A 22,353-nucleotide genomic window follows, 5' to 3' on the forward strand; every position below is an offset into this window, starting at 1 on the left:
GAACCACGGAGGACAGGGGCAATATGTGTTAGAAAATAGAGAGCACTTTGAATTAGTTCCTTTACAATACTTTCTAATCAATCTGATTCAACATGTTAGGGGAATAAGATTCACAAGGATTATTAAGCAGTTTTGTGGAAAGCAAGTTGTATTTGCAAACTTTCAGGAAGTCACTGAGGAAGAGTGGGATAGAGAAATTGGGAGAGACCTGAGAGATAAGAAAACAAGATAAATTAAAGACCTCTTAAAGCCACCATAGGGAATTGAGCAGAAATAGAAGTCATAATAGAAAAGGCTCCAGGAACTCCTGAAGAATACCACTGCTGCCGAGAAGAAGATACACCTCGTTGCTCCCTGCAAAGGAGTAGACGAAGGAGGCAGAGGGGTAAAAGTGTGGAGACTAAAATGCTGGGCCTGATGAAAGGAGATGTGCTCATTCCCATGGGGATAAGAGGTAGAACAAAATTTGGATGTAAAACAGGAATTTGGCTTATTATGATTTGGATCATTGGCGTACAGGGAGAGAGTCCTCATAAACCTTATGAATGGACCCTTGTAAGGTGGAGGGACTCTCAAGTAATTAGACGTAATCTCACTGCAGGCTCTCCCAGCTTCGTTGTCTCACTCTGTGATTTAGCACCTGTAAAACCATGTCTAAATCAGAAACCTTATTATCTATGTCCAGCTTGTCCACTGTATTAGGGCCCTTGATTTTATTTCTTATTACTCAAACTTTTGGACCTTGTATTTTAAACAAGCTTGTGGCCTTTGTCAGAAACCGAATAGAGACTGTGCAGCTGAAAGTGTTGCGAGAGCAACACTACAAACTGACTGAAATAGAGGATGCTTCCTTTCTTGAAGCAGCTAAAGAAGTTGTTTCAAGATTTGATCAGCAAATTGAGGATAAAGAGAAAAAGGGGGGAATTTGTTATAGGTGAATCATGAAATCAATTTGCTGATCAAATGTGAATGTATATGGTTGAATGTTAAAATGCAATGTTTATTAAAATGCTGGAAGTTATGTTTGTTATATGTTGGAAATTATGTTAAATGCTGGTTTAAATGTTAGAAGTTATATTCATGTTTGTAAAGCATTGAATGTTGTGGTTATGTGAGAGTTAATGTTGGAAGCTATACCCTGTCATGTATCAAACCTTAAGTTATATAACATTTTGAGTGACTGCGCATGTCCTGAGGAACGGCTATCACCATGCAGAAGATGGAATTTTCCAAGAAGGGGCAGAGCTTTGCAACGGCGGGAAAAAGAACTCTATAAGAAAGGACCCCGCGAGGACCCGAGTGCGCGTCTTGGTGGAGCGGTGACTCCCGGCGTGCCCAGCGCTGTTTGCTCACTTACCTCAAATAAATTAATTAATTCTAAAATTTTTCTGGCTGTTTATTGCCTATTACAAGAAGGGAAGAGTTCCAAATTGAAAAGAAAGATTGGGATTACACTTGAGGAAGAAATTCTTTCCTTTGAGGATGGTGAGACACTGGTCTAGGTTTCCCTTAGAAGCGGTTGCTGCCCCAACCCTGGAAGTGTTCCAGGGCAAGTGGGATGGATCTTGGAGAAACCTGATCTAGTGGGAGGTGTTGCTGCCCATGCAGGACAATAGACCTAGATGATCTTCAAGGTCCCTTCCACCCCAGCCCACTCTATGACTCTGTGCAATGCAGGTCAGTGGCAGTGTCTCTCTGGCTGGCATGCTCAGGAGATCCTGGTGCCAGGCAGCCTGCAACCCTGGGAAAGTGGGAAGGGAACAGCTTGGATATGCCCAAGTGCTGGTGCTCCCTGGCAGTGCTGTTGTGCAGCCCTTACCCTGCCCCTCTGCACAGAGGCTCTGAGAAGGTCTCCAAGGAAGGATCTCTGAGTGGCTGGAAGGTCTGGATTCTGTTTAAACACACAGAGAGAACATTAATTTACACAGTCTCTGGGTCAAACACAAGCTGGGCAGATACAGAATTAGAAAGAGCACAAGTACTGACATTCCTTTCTGGACAACAACAGAAAAAGCAAAACAGAGCAAATAGCACCCCGTGAAGTTGATAATCAAACTCGAGAAGAGCTAGCAAAGATGGGCAGGACATACAATGAGATACATCAGCAGTGATTTGCACAAGAAGACAAGCAGGTGAGCAGTTCTGAAAATCCTCCAGTCACCAGTTTCTGCACAGCATCCTGGAGCTGCTGGTTCCTCATGCTGTAGATGAGGGGGTTCACTGCTGGAGGCACCACTGAGTACAGAACTGCCATCATCAGGTCCAGGGATGGGGAGGAGATGGAGGAGGGCTTCAGGTAGGCAAACATGCCAGTGCTGATGAACAGGGAGACCACGGCCAGGTGAGGGAGGCAGGTAGAAAAGGCTTTGAGCCTTCCCTGCTGAGAGGGGATCCTCAGCACAGCCCTGAAGATCTGCACATAGGACACCACCATGAAGACAAAGCAGCCAATTGCTAAACAGGCACTAAACACAAGAAGCCCAAGTTCCCTGAGGTAGGAGTGTGAGCAGGAGAGTTTGAGGATCTGGGGGATTTCACAGAAGAACTGTCCCAGGGCATTGCCCTGGCAGAGGGGCAGTGAAAATGTACTGGCTGTGTGCAGCAGAGCATTGAGAAACCCAGAGGCCCAGGCAGCTGCTGCCATGTGGACACAAGCTCTGCTGCCCAGGAGGGTCCCGTAGTGCAGGGGTCTGCAGATGGCCACGTAGCGGTCATAGCACATGATGGTGAGAAGGGACCACTCTGCTTGAAGGAAGAAAAGAAGTACAAAGATCTGTGCAGCACATCCTGTGTAGGAGATGGCCCTGGTGTCCCAGAGGGAATTGGCCATGGCTTTGGGGAGGGTGGTGGAGATGCAGCCCAGGTCGAGGAGGGAGAGGTTGAGCAGGAAGAAGTACATGGGGGTGTGGAGGTGGTGGTCCCAGGCGATGGTGGTGATGATGAGGCCGTTGCCCAGGAGGGCAGCCAGGTAGATGCCCAGGAAGAGCCAGAAGTGCAGGAGCTGCAGCTCCCGCCTGTCTGCGAATGCCAGGAGGAGGAACTGGCTGATGGAGCTGCTGTTGGACATCCCAGCCCTTTCCTCAGGAGGTGCTGCCAGAGGAGGAAAGCACACTCACAAGTCAGGACAGCCCTGAGCAAATCTCTTCCCATTCCCTCCCTTCACACCCCAGTCCCTGAAAACAGACATTGTCTCCTTGTTTACAGAACCTTCTTGGATCTCCCTGGCTGGAGCTCTGGTCATGTGGGTCAAGTGTGCTGTGAGGAGCTGAGCTCCCAAGGAGCTCTCCCTGCTCCACAGCAGGGGGGAGCTGGGAAAAGTATGTCAGCTTCAAAAATACCCTCTTTTCCTCATCTGTGATCCACTTGTGCATATTCCTGTAGGAGAACCTCCACGAAACTCCTACAGCTGTGGTGCCACCAGCAGAGCTGGCTGGTCCCAAGCCCTCCACCCCAGCATGTCCAGAGAACCTCAGCTGGGCTGGGCCCAGCGGTTTTGCTGCCCTGGCCACAGCTGCCTGAGAGCTCCTGCAGAATCGGTGTCTGAGCTGCACCTTAGACACCCTTGTCCTTAGGGAGCCTGAGGGGAAGGGCAAGGACAGCACAGGCAGGAGGGCCAGATGGAGAAATGCCCCGATGCTCCCAGAGAGGGAGGACAGGCACCCTGAGGTGGCACTTGGACGCTTCTCCTCCGCAGGGATCAAGCTGCTAAGCAGGTGACTCAGGCTGAGATCCCAGTGCCTTGGAGCCAGGAGCTCTGCTGTGGAGCAGAGGAGACCAAGGGCTTGCTGCGGGGAAGGGACCTGACTGCAGCTGCTCCTGCTGGAAGCTGTCCCCACCTCTCCTCCCTGGCCCTGCTCACAGCCCCATCCCACCCAGCCTGTGCTCAGCTCTGCCCTGCAGAGCCCTCCTGGCAGCAGGACCCTGCCCAGGGGCAGCTCTGTGCTGGCCACTCCTGAAGAGGAGACCAGATCAGCCCTGGGGAGAGCACAGAGCTGAGGGCAGTGCTTCCTGCAGGCAGAGGAAAGGCTGAAGGCACTTTCTCAGGGGCCTTGACAAACCTGCTCCTCTCTCCCTGCAAAGCTGCAGGAGTCTGGGTCTCCTGTCCAAGCCAGCAGCTCCAGGACTGGTTCCTCCCCCCGCACAGAGGGGCATGCAAAGAGACACTCACCATGCCCAGGGCTGTGAAGATGTCTCCTTCAGCAGCTCTCAGCCCTCCTGCCCCTCCTGCCTGCCTTTATCCTCTCTCCCTGCCTGGCTCCTCTCCCCTGCTGCCTGCAGGCAGTGCCCTCAGCCCCTGCTGGGGCTCCTCTCCACAAGGCAGGCTCAGCTGCACACTCCCAACTTTCTGCAGCATTAATGGGTCCCAGGGAGGACCATTACCAGGAAAGGCTGCACAGGGGCTGCTTAGAGCAGGAACCTGGAAGCACTCATGGCAGGCAGGGAAAGGCCATGGCAAGGTGGCTCTGATGAGCAGTGAAGCTGAAGAAACCTCTCCAGAAGCCAGAGTCAGGTGCAAACTCCAGAGTTTCTGGCAGTGTGAAGGGGTCCCACTGAGGGACATCCCTGACAAAGCTGCCTGGGCTCTGGTGAGAGCAGGAACCTGGAGGCCCTGCTGACAGGCAGGCAAAGGCAAGGACAAGATGGCTCTGAGGTGGAGTCAGCCTGGCAGGGGGAGATGATTCCAAGGTCCAAGCCCTGACCCAGAGGCCCTGGGAGAAGAGATCCTGCCCCTCACACGTTGCTCAGGGCTCTGCCCGGGCACTGGGATGTGGGGATGTGCAGTGCCTGGAGCAGGACTAGGAGACACTCTTTCTCAGGCTCACAGGTGTGATGAAGAGCCCATGGAATCCTGCTGCTCTCATGAGAAGGTGTCTCCTCGTAGGCAGCAGCTGCAGAGAGAAGCTCCACAGCCCAGGAGATCAAGACCTGGGCTGGGGGCTCTCAGCCATGGCTGTGCCCCCAGATGTCCCCACCACAGGCTGTCCTACAGTGTCTGACTCCTGCAGCTCTTTCCCTGCAGGCTGTGGATATCCCCCTGCTTCCCAAACTGGCCACCCATGGTGATGTCATGGCCATACATCCCATTTAAGGCTCTACTGCCCCATTGTGATGTCATGGCCATACATTCCAGACAAGGCCACATGAAGAACTGACATCTGAGCAACCAAGTGGCTCATCTTCATGGAGGGTGAAGTCCTTTCTCATGAGGTGCAGTTCTTTTATAGAGAAAGATTGGGCATGGTCATCACTGTCAACTACTTGAGAAGGGCCTGCTCCTCCATCTGCTGGAGAAGAATCTTCTCCATCACTCTCTTCCTGGTCCTGTGGAAGCTGTGGAGATTTCAGACAGGGATGAGCTCTGGGACCAGTTGTCTTTGCCTTTCCCTTGATGACAGGATGAACCTTTACTCACTGGATGGAGGGCGAGTGGCCTTGGTCTTTGCAGCAGCAGCAGTGGTGGCAGCAGCCTTGCCTGGGGGGAGTGGCAGTGAGTGGAACAACATCTTGCTCTACCATCCACAGGACATTCTAAACATTCAGCAGAAACATCCCTACTGAAACCTGCCATTCAGATCCAGAGCTGGGAGATTCAGCCCGAGACAAAATGAAGAAGTAAAGCTGACCCTGCCATTACCAACATGGACCTTTCTGTTCACATCAAAACCCTTACTACACACTGCCACAGCAGTATCAAACTGTGAGCACTCAATATCTTCTCACATGAGAGATGATGGCTTTGGCTACAGTCTTATAAATAAAAAACAATCACATACATAAACCAATCACATCTACATAAAAGAATCAGCAGAGCAGCTCCACAGAGCAGGATGATCCCAGCTGCACACCACATGTACAACTGCATCTTGGGAAAAAGCTGCAGCAGAAACTTTGCAGGAAGGGTCTGTTCAGTTTTTAACCCGTCAGGAGATTCAGCAGAAGTGCAGCCCATTGCTACCTGAGGGATTCCTGCCTTCAGAACTGGAATCTTCAACATTCACCAATGACTTTCGAGCCTGGGCTAAAGACACAGCCCGAAGTGGGGCACCAATAATTGCTGTCAGTTTTTAACTCAGGATGGGCATGGAAATGGCCTTTGTCTAGACAGTCTGCACCTGGAAGGACAGCTTTAGAAAGGGCCATTGTCTCATGACCACCAGGCAAAATTTTGTGTTGACGTTCTGGACTTGATTTCTTCCTTGTCCCTTCTTGGGGTAGCCAGGAGGTGTTGCACAGTTTTCCTACAGTTGGTGTTGCTCATCCTCCCACCCACCCCCAAGAAGAGTCCTGACCCACAAGTGAGGGGGAGGATCTGCCTTCCTATTGCCTGGGGCTCAGAGTTTGGCCTCACTGCTTCATAGAATAAATAAAGACACTAAGAATTCTTAGCTTCAGAGCCACCTGCACAGGGACTTTGCCTCCCTGCAATCACAGCCTCCAATTACCTGCTGTAAGGAGTCCCTGGGGAGGCTTTGTCAGCAATAGCCCTCAGTGGGGCCAATCACTGCTTCAAGGTACTTTCAGTTTTGCTTCTGGCTTCTCAAAACCAACCATTCATTCATTCATTCATTCATCCTTCTCTCAGCACCTGGGGCTCATGGACTCAGCACCAAATACACTGTGGGGCTCATTAAAATACAACAACCCTAACGAGCTGTGGCTTTTTCTGTAATGATCTTCAGGTCCTCAAGACTTGAACAGCTAATTGGAGTCTTTTCATCATGTAGTTAAGGAGGAATCTTTCATCATGTGCCTAATGAAAATGGCTTGGTTTTCCTTATTTGAAAGGCTCTCTTTTGTGGCTTCTCAGCTTAGAGCAGAGATAAAGGCAACTCAATACAAGATGAGAAATGAAAAACTAACAGTGAGATAAAGCCAAATAAATCATTTGTCAGAGTTGTTTTAAAATTAATGTTAAACAAATGCAAGTAAAATATAAGAATATTGTTGCTGCTTCACCTCAGTTTCAGAGCTGTACTTTCCTTCATAACAGCTTGAAAAATACTTGAAACATTCTCCTTTTTAAGTTATATCTGTATTGTAGATGTTTTTTGATGTTATACTTCATTATGCTGTATTTCATGATGTTGTATTTTTATCTTAGATGTTGTATAATTGCGTTTGCTTAGCATACATTTTAAAACTCTTTTGTTATTAAATGTCTTGAAACTGTATTTTAAAAAAAATTAACACTATTAAAAATGACTCCCTGGACCACTATCACTTGGGGAATGCTACTATCACCTCTTCTCTCGACTGAAAATAATCCAAAATATACTTTAAATTAACCTCCCAGTTTTATGAGGTACTGTCTGAAATCTTCCTCCTGAACTACATGATGAAAATGCTCCCAATGAGCTGTAAGGGTCTTGAAGACCTGAATAGACAGGGAGACAAAAGGCTCGTTAGGGCTCTCTGCATTTGAATGACTCCCAGGGTGTGTTTGGTGCTGAGTCCATGATCCTCAGGTGCTGAGGGCAGACTGAACAAAGTGCTCAGGAAGCCAGAAGCAAAACTGAAAGTGCCTTGAAGCAGTGATTGGCCCCACTGAGGGCTATTGCTGACAAAGCCTCCCCAGGGACTCCTTACAGCAGGTAATTGGAGGATACTGTAAAAGTAATTAAAAAAACAGTAAAACACAAAAAAAAAAGCTTGTTAGTGCTTTGTAATACTTGCTTGTTAGGATGAGGATGATCTAGCTCGTTAGGGCTAATGACATGAACCTCAGATACTGAGAGAAGCCTGAACAAAAGGAAGGACCCTGAAGCACTCAGGGGTCCCCCTGAGCCTGACAAAGCCTCCCCAGGGCCTCGCTAGAGCAGATCATGGGAGGCCATGAGTGCAGGGAGGCAAAGGCCCTGGGCAGGTGCCTGTCCTGCTGAGAAACCCTTTGCTTTGTTGGATGGAGCAGAAAGGCCAAGCCCTGAGCCCAGGCCCTGGGAAGGCAGATCCTGTCCCTCTCACAGGGCTCAGGGCTCTTCCTGGGGGCAGTGGGGAATGAGTGGAGGCTGACAGTGGAATATGATGGCCTGAATGAGGTGACACCACCGCTCAGTGCTGCTGTGCAGGACATGCTAGAACTTCAGTATGAGCTGCAGTCAAAAGCAGCCAGCTGGTGTGCCACTGTGGACATTGCTCGTGCCTTTTTCTCTGTTCCTCTAGCACCAGAGTGCAGGCCACAGTTGGCTTTCACCTGCAGGGGAGTCCAGTACACCTGGAATTGACTGCTCCAGGGGTGGAAACACAGCTCAACCACTGGCCATGGACTGATCCAGGCTGCCCTGGAGAAGGGTGGAGCTCCAGAACACCTGCAGTACCTCGATGACATCATTGTGTGGGGTGACACGCCAGAAGAAGTCTTTGAGAAAGGTCAAGAGATCATCCAAATTCTTCTGGATGCTGGTTTTGCTGTAAAAAGAAGCAAGGTCAAGGGACCTTCATGAGAGATCCAGTTCCTGGGAATCAGGTGGCAAGATGGACATCACCAGATCCCAATGGATGTGATGAACAAAATGACAGCTATGGCCCCACTATGTACTGAAAAGGACACTCAAACCTTGTTAGGGACTGTTGGTTTCTGGAGGATGCACATTCCATGTTACAGTGAAATGGTGAAACCTCTCTCTGAGGTGACCCAAAAGAAGAGTGACTTTAAATGGGGCCCTGACCAACAGAAAGCTTGTGAGCAGATCAAAAAGGAGATGGTGCAGGCAGTGGCCCTGGGACCAGGTGGAACAGGGCCAGACATCAAACATGTGCTCTACACCACAGCCGGACACAAGGGTCCTACCTGGAGCCTCTGGCAGAAGCACCAGGGGAGACTCGAGGTCGGCCCTTGGGATTCTGGAGCTGCAGCTACAGAGGTTCCCAGGCCAACTACACGACCCTGAGAAGGAGACACGTGCAGCATGTGAAGGAGTTAGAGCCGCTTGGGAAGTGATGGGCACTGAAGCTCGTCCCATTATGACATCATCCATTATGACAGCATCCATTATGACAGCATCCATTATGACGCCACCAATTATGTTACCTTCAATTATGATGTCATCCATTGTGATGTCTTCCATTATGTCATCACCAACTATGATGTCACCCTGTATGACATCATCCATTATGATGTTACCCATTATGACATCACCAATTATGATGACACCCATGATGATATCATCGATTATGATGTCATCCATTATGATGTCACCTATTATGACGTCACCAAGCATGACATCACCCATTCTGACACCACCAATTATGATGTCATCCATTATGACATCATCCATCATGTCATCACCAACTATGACATCACCCTTGATGACATCACCAACTCTGACGGCACCCATTATGACATCACCAACTCTGACGTCAACCATTATGACGTCAGCCATTATGACGTCAGCAACTATGACCTCACCCATTATGACATCACCCATTGTGACGTCACCCCTTATGACATCATCCATTATAACGTTACCTATTATGACATCATCCATTATGACTTCACCAATTATGATACCTTCAATTATGATGTCATCCATTATGATGTCTTCCATTATGACATCACACATCATGACAACACCAATTATGACGTCGTCCATTATGATGTCACCCATTATGACATCACCAATTATGACGACACCCATTATGACGTCACCAAGCATGACATCACCCATTATGACATCATCTATTATGACATCTTCCATTATGACATTACCCATTTTGACGTCATTCATTATGACATCATTGATTATGACATCACAAACAATGACGTCACCCTTTATGATGTCACCAACTATGACGTCACCAATCACGACATCATCCATTATGACGTCACCCATTATTACGTCATCCATTATGACATCATCCATTATGACATCACCCATTCTGATGTCACCCATTATTTTGTCATTCATTAAGACATCACCAATTATGACATAATCCATTATGACATCACCCATTCTGACACCAGTTATGATGTCACCCATTATGATGTCATCCATTATGATGTCGTCCATTATGACGTCACCCGTTATGAAGTCACCGATGGAAGGGAACTTGTCCATTTCAATCAGCTGGGATCCATGATCTTATTGCTGTTGGATCTTTTAGCCTCTTTGGCTCTCCATTCATCAATCAGATCCTAAGGGAAAGAGCATGAAAGGGCAGGTTAAAACACACGATCCACACTGGAGAATTATCCAAGGTACCACAGCACACAGCCAAGTCCACAAGCCTGAAGGTGACCAGCCTCCTAACTGCTCAACATGACAAAAATAACTTTTCCTCTGCAGAGCTTTCTCCAGGCCCTTCCAATCCCACTGATCAGCTGCTTTTAGCAACCAAGTGAAGTCTCAGGGAGGGAAGAACAAAAGAGAGGTGCCATACTTGGGGACTTATAAACCACTTCTCTCATGTCTAAACAGGGTACAAACAGGGTTCATTCAAGATTCCATTGATTCAGTTCACTTCTATGTCAACCATTTGCCCAATAAAGGGCAGGCATGAGGAGGAGCACAATGGGAATATTGATCCATTGTCCCCTAAAAAGCCACTTACACCGAGCAAAGTTATTCCACACGTGAGAAAAGGAAAGTCAGTGCACCATGTCCTACACTACTGAAGACTCATCTTGGATGTTCACATCATATATGATCAGTTACTGCATTTGAAAACTACAGTGTTCCCCCTCGGCTAGAACCAAAAGACTGGAAAGTCCAGCACAACACAAAGGAAATACTGATGTCAATGAGTTCATCTGAATTAAACAGCTAAATACAAGGAAACAAAAAAAATATGCAGAAATAGCCACCACAAATCTTACCTGTCTTTTCAGGACCAGGTGTTTTCCCTTCCAGTACTTGAGCATCTGAAGTGCCTGCAAGGTGCTAACAATGTCAACAGGATGCACTGCAGCCTCCTGGCTGATTTCTGCAAACCAGCAGCACTTTATGTTAGAACAGACACAGATTCCCCTGCAATAGCCTGTAATTGTTAGTTGTCACCTCCAACTTTCAGGCAGCTCCTTTGGAAGGGATGCACACAAAATGCCCTGCACATGCTGAGGAGGTACCTGCTCTGGCTGTCTGACTTGCAGCCTTTCACCCTTCAGAACTACCCTGACATGTCTGGGAGATGCTGCACACTCCTTGGTGCCATCATCATAGAAATACTATTAAAGAAGTTCAAATAGTCTCAACGTTTTCCCACAGCATCAGAAAGCCTCTCAGTGGAGCCATTTTCCTATTTAAAATTCAAGTTTTAATTAGAAAATTAAATTATTCTAATCTACAGAGGGATAAAGTCCTTTCTGAATATTTTAAATGTATTTTTTTAAAAGAATAAGCCATTATATAGTTTTAAACTCTTCAAGCTGACTTATCTTTAGTGGTGGCAGGACTGGAAAGCAGCCATACCCAATTATAGGAATATTCCTCCAGCTCTGCTGCTACACAAACATCTCCATGAGTGAAGCACGACCTGCCCCATCTTTAAGGAAGATGAATGAATGAGATGCAGGGGGATGTTCCTGAACCCACTCACTGCAAACCTTTTCCCTGGGAAGCATACCTTTGATAGAAATCTCTTTTCCTTGGAAATTATGCAGGTAACGAAGAAGAACTTCCTTCCAGTAGCTCCTGTAGCTGATGAGCCCTAAATCAGACAGAGGATGTTCTGGAGAGCCAACTTTTTCTTCTACTTTAGAAAGCAAATAGCCTGCAAAGGAAAAAAAAAACACAACATTTATCCTTCCTAAACTACTCTCTCCTGACTGCTACCCTCTTTAGCACACAGAGGAAGCAGCTAGAATGAAGGCTGCTCAGCCACAACCGTAGATATATTAGATTTATCATGCCTCCAGGATTTCTCTCTCCATACTTACTGAAGTCAATGAGCATCTTGCCATAACCTTGCCTCATGTACTGGGGCATTGTCAGGATACAAGAAACATTGTAGCTGAGAAAAGAATTCTTCTGGTAAAAACAAGGAGAGAGAGAGGAGAGATTAACAGGTCTTGATTTGTCAAAAAATGGGGATATCATCACCCCAGCAGCCTGAACAAGCCTGTGCAACTGATACAATACAAGGTGAAAGGAGCAACAGCAGAAAAACCTGCCTAACAACAAGTCACACAATCATCCTTCAGCTACCAACCTGGCTTAGTGTCTTGCTTGATTAGCCATTACATTGGGTGTTTGGTGCACAACTTTAAGCCTAGGATAGCTGGCCATGGAGTTGTGCCTGGGTGTGTATGGATGTTCAACTAACCTTGGAGAAATAACCTATCAGGTGACAGCCAGTGTTGTCAGCTTCTGTCATGACATAGAAGAGGAAGGGTTCAACATCATAACACAGTGTTTTATGGTCCAAGAAAAGTTTTGCCAGCAGACACAGGTTTTGACAGTAGATCTAGAAGCAGAAGGAGAGTACAATACATCTGTTTATTACAGTGGGACACCCCAAGAGTGGACAAAACCATGGCAAATGACAAGAAAATTCTGAATGATCTGAGAAATGAGGTACAGTCTTTCACACAAAGCAGCTAGGCCAGGAAACAATTCCATTTGTGATGAAACTTGATAAGCCCAGCTTCCTTAAGGGTGGGAATTGACGTCTGTGATATCAATCTCTTAACTCCCCAGATACCACATCTGTGGTATCTGATACCACTCGGTGAAGGAAGCAGAAGGTTGGATCTCTGCTTGCTTGCACTGTACTGTGTGAATCCTCTGCTTCAAGGTTATCTCTGGTCACTTGAAAAGCCTCCTCCCTGCTTCCCGCAGTGCAAAATTTAGCATTTGCATTTGTTTCTTTGTTCCTTCCTCTGAAGCCTCCCAAGAGCAGACACAACCAGAGGCAGGACACACATGGTGCTGCTGCCCAGCACCGAATGTGCAGCTGCAGATCCATGTTCTGCCCTTCAACTCAGGGCTAAGGAGGTCACCCTCACCAACAGGAGGCTGGTTCACACACTAACCCCCAGCTGTCCAAGTATCCACAGGGAATGGGAGGTGGGCAGCACAACCCACTGAGGCTGAGCACAGAAATCTTCCCCCTACCCTGCAGTACAGGATCTTGACACACATGTCCAAGCACTGTATGAGCCAAGAGGTGGAACTGCTGGAGCACAACGTGGCTGAGGAATAACCACAAGGAAAACACAGACAAAACTGCAAGTGTGGACAGATCAGACTCTAGTCTTTCTACAACTAGAGGGAGAAAGGGCCACTTGTGTCCTGCTTCTCTACAGGAAAGGAGTGCCCAGCACATCTGAAAGCCACTCCAAACTGGCCTGAGGATGGCAGTTCCTTACCTTGTTCTTCTGCCCATCCACTTCAAACACTGAGATGGAGCCTTTCCTGTAGATTTCATCACCCGGTGGGTGTTTCCAAACACATTTTGCCTATGACAGGAAAACAACGACAGGGGGACGGCGTTTTCAGGGTGGAAAAAATTTACCAGCTCCTGGATATACCAGGAAACACACGGGTCTCCTAAAGCGGAGATAACACCAGGAATGTTTTCAGTGGAGATGCTGATAGCAGGTGTAAGGCAGGGGGATCAGCTCTGCCCCAGCCCTCACCATGTGCCTGCGAAGTATTGTCTGGCTCTTCCTGTACTTGAGGCAGAATTCACACATGTAGAGACGGCCCAGGCGAGCATACTCCTCTGGGTAGGGGGAGTGGTAGCAATGGAAGCTCCTTGCCACTTCAAGCTTATTTCCTAATTTGCAGGAAGAGGATACAGCCTAATGCTGTATGAAATGAAATGAAATGCTGTATGAAATGAAAACATGTCAAAGCACCAGCAGCGACTGGGGTGGGAGATGAGGGAGGATGTCCCAAGGTGAGGTGGAAGAAGCTCTGGATGCAGGACCTGGGCTGTGCTCCCCAGAGCAGGTAGTTGGGCAGAGGGGGGTGCAGGTCAGGCCCTGCAGGGCAGCGTTGATGGAGCAGGTTCGGCCCATGTTCTGGAGTCCTGCTGCAAGCCCTGGGCTTTGCTGCCAGCCCGTGCTCACTGCTGGAGCTGTTCCCTTGGCAGTGGCTGCAGGGAAGTGACCTTGGGAAAGAGATGAGATCCTTTGGTTGCCCAGGAGCATCTTGGACAAGCCAAGTTCTCTCCAGGAGCAGCCAGGGAACCAGCTGGACCCTCCAATCCAGAAAGGCCAGGGGAAGCCTGACCCTGCCCTGACACGGGCTGGTCCAGAGTCACTTTGAGCTGGGCTTTGCACCCCTTGTTTTCCAATGGACAGTAGAGAATGAAAACAATGACAGGTCAGGTGAAAGCTCAGGTGAATGTAAAGGGTGTTTGATGTGGCAGGGAGGGGATTTGGGGCTGTTATCTGGGAGAGCACTGGGAGGATACTGGGAGGGCAGTGGAGACAACTGGGAGGGGCAGTGGGGGTTGGGGGTGTACAGGAGGGTGGTGGGGGGAACTGGGAGCACCAGAGTCACAGGGGGTGACTGGTGGGCTCTGGGAGGATACTGGGAGGCTCTAGGAGGACTGGGGGGATACTGGGAGGGCACTGGGGAACATCTGGCAGGGATAGGGGCAGAGGACTGGGAGCACTGAAGTACTGGGATAGACTGGAGGGATGCTGGGAGTACTGGGGTACTGGGATACACTGGAGGGATGCTGGGAGCACTGGGGTACTGGGATACACTGGAGGGATGCTGGGAGGGGTTGGGAGGGGATGGGGAGATCAGGGATACAGGGGGACTGGGGGAACTGGGAACACTGGGGTGACTTGGGGATACTGGGGAGGTACTGGGAGGGAGGAAATGGGTGACCTGGGAGGGAGTGAGAGAGACTGGGAGTCACTGGGGGCTACTGGGAGTCACTGGGCCCACCCTCACGTGACCCCCATAGCCCCTCTCCCTCCGGTGGCCACGCCCACATGGTGCCTCACCCGATTGGAGGAGGCCAGAGGGGGCGGAGCTTGTGCCAAGCCACTGGGAGAGGAACGAGTCTGATTGGCTGATTGCTGCCTTAGCCCCTCCTACAGACTCACTGGGTGTCACTGGGTGTCACTGGGTGCCACCAGGCACAATTGGGTGACACTGGGTGTCACTGGGTGTCACTGGGTGCCACCTGGTGCCACCAGGCCAGCCGTGGGGCTCGGCCACCGACTGCCAGGCCGCCGTGGGGGGCAGAGCCCGGGCTCCTCCTGCCCCACGGATCTATGGGGCACCATCCAGCTCCAGCCCTGCTACAACATCCAGGGCTGTTCCTGTGAGTCAGCTTCCCCTATAACGACCTATAGCTGCCCTATAGCTGCCCACAGCACCCTATAGAGTCCTATGGAACTCTAGAGCTGCCCTGTACTGCCATATGGAGCCCTATAGCTGCCCTATAGCCACCCCATAGAACCCAATATCCACCCTATAGCTTCTCCCATAGGCTCCCTCTATAGGGGTCCGGTGGGCTGAGGCCTCCCCGTGCCCTCCCAGTGCAGGGAACTGGTCAGACTGGAGCCCCTGGAGCCTCTGCACCTCCTGTGTGGGGCCAGCCCCACATGCAGCCGCCAGCGCCGCTGCCAGCCCCGCCTGCCCCTCCCTGTGCATGGGGGCCAGGGAGGCTGGGGGGCTATAGGGTCAATGGGGGATCTGTGGGGTCCGTGGGGGGCTATTTAGCTGGGGGGCTGTGGCGTCAATGGGGATCAATGGGGGTCAGTTAGAATCAATAGGGGTCAATGGAGGTTAATGGGGTCAGTGGGATCAATAGGATCAGTGGAGTCATTGGGGATCAATGGGGCTCAATGGGATCAATGAGGGTCAGTGACAGCAGTGGTGGTTAATGGGATCAATGGGGGTCAGTGGGATCAATGAGATGAATGGAGGTCAATGGGATCAATGGGGAGGTTATGGAGATCAATGGGGGGCTGTGGCATCAATGGGAATCAGTGGGGGTCAGTGAGATCAATGCGCAGCAATGGGTGTCAATGGGATCAATGGGGATTAATGGGGTCAATGAGGATCAGTGGGATCAATGGGGATCAGTGGGATCAATGGGGATCAGTGGGATCAGTGGGGGTCAATGGGAGTGTCGCAAGCCGGTACCGGGGGCTCCCGGCTGTCAGGATCCTTTTGCGACTGCCCCTCCCGATGTGGAGGGGTTTGTGAATGAGCCCGAGGGTCACACGCGGCGCTGCCTCTCATGGAGGAACGGCCACCGCGGGGCCGTATTTCAGGGGGGGAGTTAGAAAGCACCCCCACCCCACCACGCTCAGAAATTGCCTCTAAAGCCAAGATTTACTCCACAAACTAATAGGTTTATTAAGGGTTAACACAAACCGAGGGATGATGTTTAGGGACAATGCAAATGTGAATGGCTACCAGGGATATCAATATGTGTGTGGTGAGAAAGTGTCCTTTAGGGAGGCAATGCAAGAGGTCCTGAGCTTTTGAGGGAGAGGGTTAAGGAGCAAGGGGAGGAGGGAGGAGGGAAGGAAACCCGACGTCAGTCCTGCTGAAGAGGTTGTGCTGAGTGTGCAAGTGTGAGGAGAGGAGTGTGTGTGTGTGTGTGTGTGTGTGTGTGTGTGTGTGTGTGTGTGAGGTGGTGTCACCCCCAGCCTGTCCCCAGGCTCCGTTCCCAGCGGCAGGGTTGGTCGGTGGCCCCTTCTGGCCAGGCAGGACGGCAGGTCCGTGGTGTCGGAGGGGCAGCCTCTCGGCAGCGGGTGCAGCGGCCGCTGGTTTCCCCTCCAGCGGCAGCAACACGGGGAGGGGGCTCCGGCCCCGACCCCAGGGCTCGGGACCCCGGCACGCTCGGCGCTGAGGCTCAGGCTGGACCCGGGGCAGGCAGGCAGGCAGGGTCCCAGCATCAGTGTCCGCAGCAGGGGGGTGTCCCAGGCAGAAAGCGTCCGAACGGGCCTCAGGGAGGAGGGAAGGGCCCACCTGCTGCCCTCGCCCCTTTGATACCCCCTGACCCACCTGTCCAGTCAGTGTCACTGTCCAGAGCCAACGAGCGTCCATCAGCCCCACGTTAGGGCGGTGACTGCCAGGGGCACAGGGTGGCTTGTCGCCCATCCTTTCTGTCCCGGGCCACAGCTGTTGTTTTGGGTTCAGTTGTCCTTGAGAAGCAAGTCTGGTTTAGTCCCTTAGCTCGGGATAATCAGGAGAGGCCTTCGCTGGCTGAAAAGGCATTTTGTTTAGACTGATGTGGGGAAGAAAAGAACAGTTTCTCACATCTCACCCCGTGGCTTTTAAGGCAGCAAGGTGTAAAGTTAAGTTTTATGTGCATAAATGTATATTATATCTGGATTCCTGCCCAAATCCTTCTCCTCCACGTTTGATCCTCACCCTCTGTGGGTGTTGGCTGGAATACACATATGTATGGACAAGGGAACAATTCCCATATAGTATAAGTATATACAATCACATGTCTAACAATCTAACATTTCTTCAAAAGCTCTATGATCACTAATTATTACTAGTTTTAACAAATAAGTTATACACACATTGAAAACACTCAGATTTACCAATCATCTATTCTAAACCACATTCTTATCAACATGTCAAACTCTTGTTATTTTTGACAGTCATTAGATTGTTCAATGGTTATTATTGAACCAGAAGAGAGCATTTATATTATCATTCACCCTTGAATCCCAGCTGCAGTATCAGACTCGATCAGTGGGAATCTTGAGTGAAGTCGTCTTGCTCGAGCACAGTTCATTCAGGAAGGACATAACGCTGGCTACACATGGGTACAAGACTAGGAATAGAATAATTGCAGTTATTATAACACAAACTCAATTTTCAATTCTATTGGGAAAAAAGAAAAGAAAAATAGATTATTTAGGGAATTCCCAAACTTAAATCAAGTTCTTGTCACTTCAGTGAGTTTTGTAATAATGTTCTGAATTATTTCCATCCAAGATAATATATTGCAAACAGCAACTCAAAGGCAAGTACAGAAGGAGCCAATGTTACAGAGCACCTTGTTTAGGCCATGGGGTGATCAGTCCCACAGCGGTCACAAAGTAACTCCTCCGGAGTCCAGTAGCAGCTTGATCAGGCCTGGTACTGTCACCAGGATGTCTCTGGCTCTTTAAGCTGTCATGCTTTGCAATATATTGATTAACATCATTAGACATAAATACACAGAGATACAAACATACATACAAAACTGAAACACTGATTTACTCAACATGAATTATCCACCTTGTACTGATTTTGTGTTGCTTGTCATTTAAATCAGATGCAACCCATGTATTTGAATTCACCGGTGTTTGTAAGGTGAGCTTGACCTTACCAATGTGTGGCAAATTTGCCAGGACAGTTTGTCCAGGATGGAGAAGAGTTTTAGATTGCTTAAAAGACCTTTTATTTTTTCTGTGATCTTGAGTGGGTAACTCAGGGAAAAAGGCATTCAGGCGGGGGCACCCATTCACCCCCCACCTATTGTTTATAGTAGTGACTCCATACCTTAACCTTTCATCCCATTTCGAGTCCTGTGGGCGAATAAGGCTTTTGATTAACCCATTAGTGCGTTCCACTATTCCATTGGCTTGTGGGTAGTACGGGACATGAAATGTCCATTGAATACCTTCCCTCTTAGCCCACTGTTGTACAAGGTGTGAGGTGAAGTGAGTTCCATTGTCAGATTGGATATTTGTGGGTTTAGGTAGAATTCCAAAGACCTTTTCTAAGAAGCAAACCGTGTTTTCACCATTTGCCTTGGAAACAGCTTCGGCACAGGTCAATCCTGACACCACTTCCACAATCACAATGACATATTGTTTGTTTCCTGATCTTCGGAAGGGACCGATGTAGTCCACCTGCCATGTGGACCACAAGGGTTTTCCTTCCCTGATATGCAGAGTGTCAGTTGTTAGGGGATGTTCCCCAAGTCTAATTTTGCAAAGATCACATGAGGAGATGACTGTTTTGCTCTGCTCACGGGTAACAGGCCATCCCCGGGCTTGTGCCTCTTTGTATAGATCAAGGATTCCTGAATGGCCCCTCTTACAGTGAAGCCATTCGAGCAATCTTTTCCATTCCTGGTTTTCTCCTTCTGTGATAGCTGATCGGATTTCCTTCACATCAATCCTAGCTAGCTCATCAACATAGTTATTCCACTTACTGGCTTCATCTTTTAGAGCAGCTTGGTGTGAAGGTACCCATCCTACATGAAAATTAGGATTCTTTTTGGCAATTTTCAGAATTTGTTGCCACTTCTCTTTATGCCAGACAGGCACTCCGTTAATTTCCCAATTGTTACTTTCCCAGAAAGTAATCCATTCCACACAGCCTTTAAAAACCACAAAGGAGTCTGTGTAAATGTACACAGCGTCCTTGGAGGCTTTTTCTTTTAGGAAAACATTAAGAACAGTGTCCAATTCTCCCACTTGGGCACTGCCCTTATCTTGGTTTATGATTTGTTCGCCTGTGGCAGGTTTAACTGCAGCAGATTTGAACAACCAAGTTTTCCCTTCTCTTCGAGATGAAGCATCTGTGAACCAAGCATTAACCAGTTCACTTCTATATTCTGGGGCTTCTCTGATAGGACTGGGAACTTTCATTATCAGATCCTTTTCATTTGTAGATTCAATTTGTTCCTGGATTTTCAATTGTTTATCTGGGCCTTCTTCAAGTTGGAACAGTCCAGAATAGTACTCAATTTGACTATACCATTTTCTGATTGTACCCTTTTGGGATATTCCTTCTGGAGGGGCCTTTCCAGACAGTACTTGGTTAACTACCTTGAAAGGGCCTCGAAGAATTACTTTTTGTTTTTTAATGATCTTGCTGATTTCTTTTAGTGCTGTACACACTGTTAGCAATCCCTTCTCCAGAACAGAATATCGTTTTTCTGAATCCTTCAATGACTGAGAGTAAAAGCCAATTGGTCGAGTACTCCCAGTAGGTCCCTGTTGCCAAAAATGATATGATAGGGCACTGGTTGAAAACCCCCACTCTATTATTATTGGATCCTCCGGGTGAAGGGGCCCCAGAGTTTGGTATGTCTGCGCCTCCAATAACAACAGTTCAAGGGCCTCATCATGAGATTGATCCCATTCCCAGTGACAATTTTTCTTTAATAGATCAAAAAGAGGACGTGCTATGATGGATAGGGCTGGGATATGCTTTCTCCAATACTGGAAGGTTCCTAGTATTCCTTGTAGTTCTTTCTTATTGGTGGGTGCCTTTATCTCCCCTAAGTAAGATAAAGTATCGGAAGGAATATTCCAGGTCCCCCCTTCCCATCTTATTCCCAGAAATGTTGCCTCTTGGGATGGAGGTTGCTTTTTCTCTTCAGGGATTTCTATTTGCATATCGGTGAGATGCTTGATGATAGCATCATAAACTGCTTTTACCTCCCCCTCACTCTGGCCCCCTACCAGCACATCATCTATGTATTGATAGATTTTTACCTTGGAATTATTTCTGATTTCTGGAATGTTTTCCAGTTCACACGCAAGTGCGTGATGAGCTAGTGTGGGTGAGTGTTTATATCCCTGGGGCAACCTTGTGAAAGTGTACTGCACCACGCGGCGGCCATTGCTCCGTGAGAGGCAGCGCCACGTGTGACCCTCGGGCTCATTCACAAACCCCTCCACATTGAGAGGGGGAGTCGCAAAAGTATCCTGACAGCCGGGAGCCCCCGGTACCGGCTTGCGACACTACAACTCTCTGACTCCTTCCCATCAACCAGTTCCTAATCCACCTCACTACCTGATCACCAAACCCATACCTGATCAACTTATCTACAAGGATGCTGTGGGAGACAGTGTCAAATGCTTTACTGAAATCAAGGTATACCACATCTACCGCTCTACCATCATCTATCCACCTAGTAATTTCCTCATAGAAGGCTATGAGGTTAGTCAAACATGATTTACCCTTGATAAAACCATGCTGACTGCTCCTGATGACCCCCATCTCCTTGATATGCCTGGAGATAGTGACAAGAACAAGTTGTTCCATCACCTTTCCAGGGATGGAGGTGAGGCTGACCGGTCTATAGTTACCCGGGTCCTCCTTCTTGCCCTTCTTGTAGACTGGAGTGACATTTGCTATCCTCCAGTCCTCAGGCACCTCTCCTGTTACCCATGACTTACCAAAGATGATGGAGAGTGGACTAGCAATGACCTCCGCCAGCTCCCTCAGCACCCTTGGGTGCATTTCATCCAGACCCATTGATTTATGGATGTCCAGATTACGCAACTGATCCCTAACCCAATCCTCATCTACCTGGGCAAACTCCTCCTCTATCTTGACTTCTTCTGGGGCTATATGAATCTGGGGCTCATGGGGAAATCCTGCAGGAGTAAAGACAGAGGCAAAGAAGGCGTTCAGCACCTCTGCCTTCTTTAAATCCTCTGTCACCAGGGCACCCACCTCATTCAGCAGTGGGCCTATATTGCCTCTAGTGTTAGATTTGTTAGCTATGTATTTGAAAAAGCCCTTTCTATTATCCTTAACCTGACTTGCAAGGTTAAGTTCCAAAGAGGCCTTAGCTTTCCTAATTGCCTCCCTACATCCTCTGACAACAGACCTATATTCCTCCCAAGTGACCAGCCCCTCCTTCCATGATCTGTAGATTTTCCTCTTCCACTTGAGTTTGCCCAGTAGTTCCTTTTTTAACCATGCAGGTCTCCTAGCTCCCTTACTAGATTTCCTAACCATTGGGATGCTCTGATCCTGTGCTCGCAAGAAGTGGTCCTTGAATGTTGACCAGCTATCTTGAGCCCCTTTACCTTCTAGCACCCTGTCCCATGGGATTTCCCTTAACAGTTGATTAAGGAGGCCAAAGTTTGCCTTGTGGAAGTCCAGGGTTCTGATCCTGCTGGGTATTCTGTTCCTCCCACACAGGATCCTGAACTCCACCATCTCGTGATCACTGCAGCCAAAGCTGCCATTGACCACCACTGCTTCAACAAGGCCCTCCTTGTTAGTTAATACAAGATCCAGGAGCGCTCCTCTTCTAGTCGGCTTGTCCACCATTTGCATTAAGAAGTTGTCATCAATGCATTGGAGGAACCTCCTAGACTGTGCAAGGCTGGCTGTGTAAGTCTTCCAGCAGATATCGGGGTAGTTAAAATCTCCCATGAGGACTAGGGCCTGTAGTTGTGAGGCTGCTTTCAACTGCCTGTAGAAAGCCTCATCAACTTCCTCATCTTGATCAGGAGGTCTGTAGTAGACCCCCACAACTGTATCACCCACACCAGCCTGCCCCTTAATTCTTACCCACAGACTTTCAACTTGCCCCTCATCGGCCCCTGCACAAAACTCAATAGATTCTAGTTGCTCTCTCACATAAAGAGCAACTCCACCATCTCGCTTCCCCACCCTATCTTTCCTAAAAAGCACAGAGCCATCCATGACCACATTCCAGTCATGTGAGCTGTCCCACCATGTC

The 22,353-nt window shown here is 48.8% G+C and overlaps 1 protein-coding gene across 1 annotated transcript in view; it reads right to left on the reverse strand.

Annotated features, from left to right (window-relative positions):
* LOC127396256 (histone acetyltransferase KAT7-like) overlaps positions 1-22,353 on the reverse strand; it is a 63,791-nt gene that overhangs the window by 39,618 nt on the left and 1,820 nt on the right. The window contains exons 2-7 of the mRNA XM_051643877.1: positions 13,574-13,713; positions 13,304-13,393; positions 12,259-12,399; positions 11,873-11,963; positions 11,560-11,706; positions 10,814-10,920 (exon numbers count right to left, since the gene is read on the reverse strand). Coding sequence (XP_051499837.1) covers positions 10,814-10,920; positions 11,560-11,706; positions 11,873-11,963; positions 12,259-12,399; positions 13,304-13,393; positions 13,574-13,713 — 716 coding nt within the window. The remainder of the gene's footprint in view (positions 1-10,813; positions 10,921-11,559; positions 11,707-11,872; positions 11,964-12,258; positions 12,400-13,303; positions 13,394-13,573; positions 13,714-22,353) is intronic.

Source organism: Apus apus, unplaced genomic scaffold (genome assembly GCF_020740795.1).
Source record: "Apus apus isolate bApuApu2 unplaced genomic scaffold, bApuApu2.pri.cur manual_scaffold_41_ctg1, whole genome shotgun sequence".
NCBI lineage: Eukaryota > Metazoa > Chordata > Aves > Apodiformes > Apodidae > Apus > Apus apus.